We start from the raw sequence: 7500 nt of genomic DNA, 5'->3' as shown, positions 1-7500 counted from the left end.
AGTGAGCTGGCATGCTACCTTTTCGCATGGCGAGGCTTGGGAGGGCGCTCAAAGGGGTAGTGCCATGCAAAGTCCACCATGCACGGATTCTCGCACGCAAGGTCTCCCATGCATGGGATCTCTTGCAATGAGTCTATCATGCACGGGGTTCCTTACGTAAGGAGTCTCTCATTCGCGGGGTCTGTCATGCACTGAGTCTATCATGCACGAGGCCTTTTAAAGCAAGGAGAATCATTCACGGGGTGAAATTATCATGCACAGAGTTCCTTATTCAAGGAGTCCGTCATGCACGAAGTCCCTTATGCGAGGAGTATCTCATGCATGGGGTCTCTCATGCACGGAGTTCCTTATGCATGGATGCTCTCATGCACTGGGTCCGTCATGCATGGAGTCACTTAAACAAATAGACTCGTTCTTGAGGTCCGCCATGCATAGAATATCTCATGCAAGGAGTTCCTCATGCAAGGGGCCCGTCATGCAGAATCTCTGCGCAAGGAGTGTCTCATGCACAGGGTCTGTTATGCACGGAGTATCTCATGTAAGGAGTCACTAATGCACGGAGTCCCTAATGCTAGAAGACTCTCCCACGTGGTTCGTCATGCACTGAGTTTCTCATGCACGGAGTTCCTTATGCGAGGAGTTTCTCATGCATGGGGTACGTCATGCAAGCCGTCTTTCGTGCACAGTGACACTCTTGCACGACCGAATGGGCACTATTCTGTGACAGCGCTGCATAAACACCTTCAGTGCTGTGACGCACCCGTCACTGCATTGAATCCAGGTGATCCTAAGAGCGTTGGAGCTTGTGGGTCTTCTGTAGATTTTCTCTATTTTTTGTATTTCTGGATATGTTCAACGTAGCTAAAGTATGTTATGGTTATTATATAGTGTGGGCTCATGAGGATAGTTTGACCGGTAGCAGTAGAGTTGATTAATTATATCTTGCCTCTCACACCTTTTATTTATTCTTTATTGTGTGTGTGTGTGTGTGGGTACGGGTGTGAATATATAGCAGAGAAAGCTTGATTATGATCACAGTAGCGATACGTCAAGCTTGTTGAGAACCCTGGCCCATAGAGAGAAAAAAAAAGTAATAAGAAAGTCCTGTTACTGGTAGAAATCACCCTCATCATCAACACGACCCCCCGCGACGTAAAGTCGTAATAACTGTGAGTTCTTCCCCCCTTCGTACAGGATAGATAAGTCCTACACGACGCTGCTGTGGTCACTCTTCGGTGTGATCCCTCTACGGGAGCTGGCCCAGCGGAGTGATCAAGTCTTTACAGCGATAGTGGGACACTCCCTCCTGGGCGCCTATCTCATCATGGCCATCACAGTGATGGTCAACATGCTCATTGCAATGATGAGTCGTTCTTTCCAGATTGTCGAGGTACAGACGACTAAGATCAGCTTCCCAGCATGACCCCTTCCATCATCGCTGGGACCTCTTGTCACATCTCCCATCCTCCCCCCCCAAAAAAAAAATCTTTTACTCCTGCCACCCTTGATTTATTTATTCGTTTTGCCTTAACCTCACGCTCTCTCTCCCTCTCTCTAACCCTCTCTCTACCACTCACAGCACTCCCCCTCCCCTCTCCTCCTCCTCCTCCATCCCCTCCCCTGACTCTCCTCGGTCTTCTGGTCTCACGCATGAAGTCGACTGTCACACATTTGGTCTGAACTGGTCCAGGCTGAGGCAGAGTGTGGCTGGAGGAGGACTTGAGGGCCGGGCGAGTGGGGTCTGATGTGGTAACAAAGCAATATACATACATATATATATATATATATACATATATATATATATGTATATATACATATATACATACATATATATACATATGTATATGTATAAACATATATATACATAAACATATGTACATATATATACATATATATATATACACATATATACATACATATATATATACATATATATATATATATATATACATATATATATATGTGCGTGTGTGTGTATGTGTGTGTGTGTATAAACATATATATATATATATATATATATATATATATATATTTATGTGTGTGTGTGTGTGTGTGTAGAAAACCACAAAGGAAAATAATAGATTGTAGACCGAGCGCTTTCATCTATTCAGACATCTTCAAGGTACGATCTAGGTATGATCAAAGTGCATTGAAGATGTCTGAATAGACAAAAGCGCTTGGTCTATAATCTATTACTTTTCTTTTGTGGTTTTCTGCATATCTAGAATCATGTATCCTTGTGATCATGTGATTTTCGTTACATATATATATATATATATATATATATATATATATATATATATATATATAGATATGTATATATATCATATATATATATACATATATATATATATATATATCATATGTATATATATATATATATATATATATATACAAATTTCACAAATCACACGTGAATCACAAATATGCAGAGTCCGCTAAGTAGAGGAAAAACACACGGAGTCCGAGCACTTTTGTGATATATTCCCATTATCAAGGAGTACTCACTTTTCTGTACTCCTTGATAATGTGAATATATCACGAAAGCGCTCGGACTTCGTGTGTTTTCCTCTTCTCTGCATATATATATATATATATATATATATATATATATATATATATATATATATATATATATATATATATATGATACTTGTTTTCCACAGATCCCAATTCGCACTATGCCAGTTTTTTTTTCACTTTTTTATATCTACGCAGCAGCATGACTCCTAGGCGCGCAAAATAGCATAATTTTTTACGTTTTCTCTCTCTCTCTCTCTGCCTCTGTTTTTTTTTCCTAACAATTCAAACCTCCACCAGCATCGGATATAAATGACATTAGCTGGGCTGACGGCATTCCGTCTCTTTTAGGCTGGACGTGACCTTTACGACCCTCTTTTGGTCGTTATTCGGGATCAGCTCGCCCAAGAGCACAGATTTGGTGGAGGAGCATGTCTTCATAGAAAGAGTTGGCCAAGGTCTCTTCATGGCCTACCACGTCATGTCCATCATAGTGCTCATTAACATGCTCATAGCCATGATGTCCAACAGTTTCCAGCAGATTGAGGTATATGCATGCAGAGCTGAAGCACTTGGCTTGTTAGTTTAAAAAAACAAAAACAAAAAAATATAAGCACCCGCTTGAGTCGTCCCGCTTCTGACCTAGATATCCTCTTCCTCCTCCTCCTCCTCCTCTTTGTCCTCCTCCTCCTCCTCCTCCTCGTCCTCTTGTTCCTCTTCCTCCTCCTCTTCCTCCTCCTCCTCCTCTTTCTCATCCTCCTCCTTTTCCTTCTCCTACTCCTCTTCCTCCTCCTCCTCCTCTTCCTCGTCCTCCTCCTCCTCCTCCTCTTCCTCCTCCTCCTCTTCTTCCTCCTCCTCTTCCTCCTCCTCCTCCTCCCCTTCCTCCTCCTCCTCATGTATCTCTTTTTTCCTGACCTCTCTTCACTTCTCACGTTACTTATTTTGATGTTAGTGTCTTGCACCTGTATTTCACGTTTCCTTCTCTTCCTCCTCTTTCTTCTCCCCCACTTCTTCTTCTTTGTCTTCCTCCCCCTTCCTCTTCTCGTCTTTCTCCCTTTCCTCTTTTTTTTGTTCCTTCTCTTCCTCTCCTTATCCCTCTTGTTTTTTATTTTCCATTTCTTCTCCCTCTCTCCCTCTTCCTTTCCCTCTTCCTCTTCCTTTTGCTCCTCCTCTTCCTTGTCCTCCTCCTCTTCCTTTCCCTTTTCCTCCTCCTCTTCCTCTTCCTCTCCTTCTCCCTCTTGTTTTTTATTTTCCTTGTCTTCTCCCTCTCTCTCTCCCTCTTCCTCTTCCTTTTCCTCCTCCTCCTCCTTTCCCTCTTCTTTTTCCTCCTCCTCTTCCTCTTCCTCTTCCTGCTCTTCTTCCTCCTCCTCTTCCTCCTTCTCCTTCTCGGGCTTAGCTACACTCACTCTTGTCCCGTCATTGTCTTTATCAACTAAAAGTCGTTACTTAGTGATGTATTAGAAAGCCCAACACTAAATCGTTACTATTACTCGACGTAAGGTTACATGCGCTAATAAACTCTAGCATAAACCAAATATAATTCCATTGCTACATCACACTAAAGCTTTCTGTAGTCGAGCTTAGGCTATACCACAGTGTCCTTGGAGTAGAAGATCTCTTAGTGACTGACATAGGCACACTTCTCAGTAGTTTCGTAATGTTTTTGTCTGTCCGTATTTCTCCGTGTTCGGAGTAATATTTTCTTCAAGGAAGTCTATCATGGTAATGAACTTACTCGTTTTTTTTTCGTTTTTTTTTTTTTAATTCTGTGTTTTCTTCTTTCAAGTCGGCATAAACATCCATTTAAATATATTGTAATCTGCATTGTTACCGTAAACTGATTCTTTTCTTTTTTTATTTTTTTTTTGAATACTCCATTTTCCCTCCCTCCCCCATAAATTGAAATAAACGAGAACAAAATACCTTTTCTTTACTTTCATTTGTTGCTCAATTCTTTTGCCTGTTGGAGTCATGGCCTTTAAATACTTTGACCTTATTCTATCATAAAAGTAAAAAAAGAAAGAAAATGCATAAAAGTGGACAATAGTGAAAGAGCATAGATCCATCGTATTTGAGAAAATGTGCTAATTTTCCTTATGTTCTCCTCTCTCTCTCCCCACATCCTTTCTTCACTTCATCTTCTCTTCCATATGTGAACATACACTTGATCACACAAACATTTCTTCTTTTACATGAAATCATACACCACTGCTCCCTCCTCCTCCTCCTCCTTCTCCTCTTCCTCCTACTCCTCCTCCTCCTCCTCCTCTTCCTCACCTTTCTCATCTTCTTTGGCGTCTTTTCCTCTCTCCACTTTTCTCCTCTTTCTTCAACATTTCTTCTTTTTCTCTCTCTTTCTCCTCTTCTGTCTTTTTCTTTGTATGTTTCGTTTCTTTCGTGTTTAATTTTGCATCGTGTTTAACTCTTGCATCTCTCATATCTCACATGTTGTGTTAATGTCTTCTTCTCTCTCTCTCTCTCTCTCTCTCTCTCTCTCTCTCTCTCTCTCTCTCTCTCTCTCTCTCTCTCTCTCTCTCTCTCTCTCTCTCTCTCTCTCTCTCTCTCTCTCTCTCTCTCTCTCTCTCTCTCTCTCTCTCTCTCTCTCTCTCTCTCTCTCTCTCTCTCTCTCTCTCTCTCTCTCTCTCTCTCTCTCTCTCTCTCTCTCTCTCTCTCTCTCTCTCTCTCTCTCTCTCTCTCTCTCTCTCTCTCTCTCTCTCTCTCTATCTCTCTCTCTCTCTCTCTCTCTCTCTCTCTCTCTCTCTCTCTCTCTCTCTCTCTCTCTCTCTCTCTCTCTCTCTCTCTCTCTCTCTCTCTCTCTCTCTTTCTCTCTCTTTCTCTATGCACACACACACGTACACACACGACACACACACGTGCGTACACACACACACACGTACGTACACCGCCATCCATGCCAATACACCTTCCTCAGGATCACGCTGACCAAGAATGGAAGTTCGCGCGATCTCAGCTGTGGATGAGCTACTTCGACCCGGGATCGACGCTGCCGGCGCCCTTCAACCTCATCATTAGCCCCAAAGCTGTGATGTACTTCCTGAGAGCAATTAAGCGGATACTGGTCTCCATATTCACGTCGAGGAGAAAAAAGATCAAGAAAAGAAGAAGCTTTGCCATGGAGAAGGGAGTCCTGTCTGTAAGTCTGCATCATGATGATAAGTGTGTCTAAGTCGAGGCGATTTTAGTATTTTGTGAAGTACCCAGAACCAGCGATGGGTGCCTGCTTGTTGGGGGTACTTGGAGGATGAGCGACGGAGAGGAACGTGTCCCCGTCACTCTCCTTCCTTTATATTCCATCAACTCCGTCACCTCTGCCTGGAGGTGTTGCGCCGAGGGGCTGACACTCGGTGACTTTTTTTTTTTTTCTTTCGTTAGCATAAGGAAAAGTCCGCCTATCCCGTAGGACTGTTTTATTATTATTATTATTATTATTATTATTATTATTTTTTTTTTTTTTTTTTTTTTTTTTTTTTTATAAATAGTTTCTACTACCTAGTGACATATTAACAAACCCACAACGTTTCTTCTCATATAAATCAATGGAAGGCCTCCTAGACTTTTGCCGAAAATTGTAAGGCTGTGGGTCTCCAGTCTGTCATACTTTATCAAAGACCTTTTTTCTGTTTAAAATAATGCACAGTCCATCCATCCATTCTCTCTCTCTCTCTCTCTCTCTCTCTCTCTCTCTCTCTCTCTCTCTCTCTCTCTCTCTCTCTCTCTCTCTCTCTCTCTCTCTCTCTCCTTTAACTCAGTAACTAAGTATATTCACCACACATTATCTGTGTGTGTGTGAATGTGCGTGTGATTGTGAGTGTAAGTGTGAGTGTGTGGGTGTGGGTGTGGGTGTGTCTCTGTGTGTATGTGCGTGTGTGCGTGTGCGTGTGAGCATATGCACTCGTGTATATAGATGTATGTGATTACATGACCCCTCTCTCCCTTCTTTCCTCCACATTCATCAACTTGTTTTTTGAATCTATCTTCTCATCTTGATCTCACCTAAGGCTCGTTTCACACGTATCGACATTTCGCCGTGCTCCGTCCACGACACGACGTCCTGCTCTCAAAAAACTATGGACGTCTATGGACGCTTTCACACGTCACAACCACGACCACGCGTAAGAGGGTCCATAGAAACTCATGGTTATTTGAGAGCTCAACGTCGTGTCGTGGACGGCGCACGGTGAAAAGTCGATACGTGTGAAGTGAACCTCATTGTTTATCCATTTAATGGACGGAGAGTATCTTCAGATCTAATTTAAATCGTCACATGAAAGCTAGCGAAAAGTCTTAAAATAATGTCTAAGAACCTTTTCACCCTTAATTGTAGGGGGGTTTCGTTTTATGACGTTTTATGAATTAGAGACAAGTCTTTGATATCGACTTTAATGATTCACTCGTTCATTCTTTCGTTTATTCATTTATTCTATTTTATTTATCTATTTATTCATTTATTCATTTGTCTATATATTCTTTATGTACCTATTCATTTACCTATCTATTTACATATTTAGCTGTTTCTTTATTCATTTATTCATATATTCATTTACTTCTTTATATATTTATTTATCTATTTATCTATTAATTTTATTAATTCATTTATCTATCTATCTGTTTATTTACCTATTTATTTATCTATTTATTCATTTATATATTATTCATAATTTTATCTATTATCTGTTTATCTAATTAACTATTCATCTACTTATCTGTCTATTTATCTATTTAATTATCCATTTCCTAATTTATTTAGTTATCTATTTATCTATCTACTTATTGTTTTATTAACAGTTTTCATTTATTTATTAATCTATTTATTTATCTATTTATTCTATTAGAATTTCACACCTTTTTTATACCACAATAGTTGATGCTCGATTCTTTCTATTTTTCTAAAATACTTTATCTATGCTCCTGTTTTCTACTTTTTCAATCCTTTTGCTTCGGAGAGTTTTTTCCTTCGGA

At 40.5% G+C, this 7500-nt stretch overlaps 1 protein-coding gene across 1 annotated transcript in view; it reads left to right on the top strand.

The window, feature by feature from the left end:
* LOC143035151 (transient-receptor-potential-like protein) overlaps positions 1 to 7500 on the top strand; it is a 271230-nt gene that overhangs the window by 244821 nt on the left and 18909 nt on the right. Inside the window, exons 12-13 of the mRNA XM_076201780.1 lie at positions 2872 to 3067; positions 5453 to 5674. Of these exons, the coding sequence (XP_076057895.1) occupies positions 2872 to 3067; positions 5453 to 5674 (418 nt within the window). The remainder of the gene's footprint in view (positions 1 to 2871; positions 3068 to 5452; positions 5675 to 7500) is intronic.

Source organism: Oratosquilla oratoria, chromosome 18 (genome assembly GCF_046742065.1).
Source record: "Oratosquilla oratoria isolate Oo_2021 chromosome 18, ASM4674206v1, whole genome shotgun sequence".
Lineage (NCBI taxonomy): Eukaryota > Metazoa > Arthropoda > Malacostraca > Stomatopoda > Squillidae > Oratosquilla > Oratosquilla oratoria.
The sequence above is the reverse complement of the archived record's forward strand: the minus strand, read 5'-3'. Positions and strand labels throughout refer to the sequence as shown.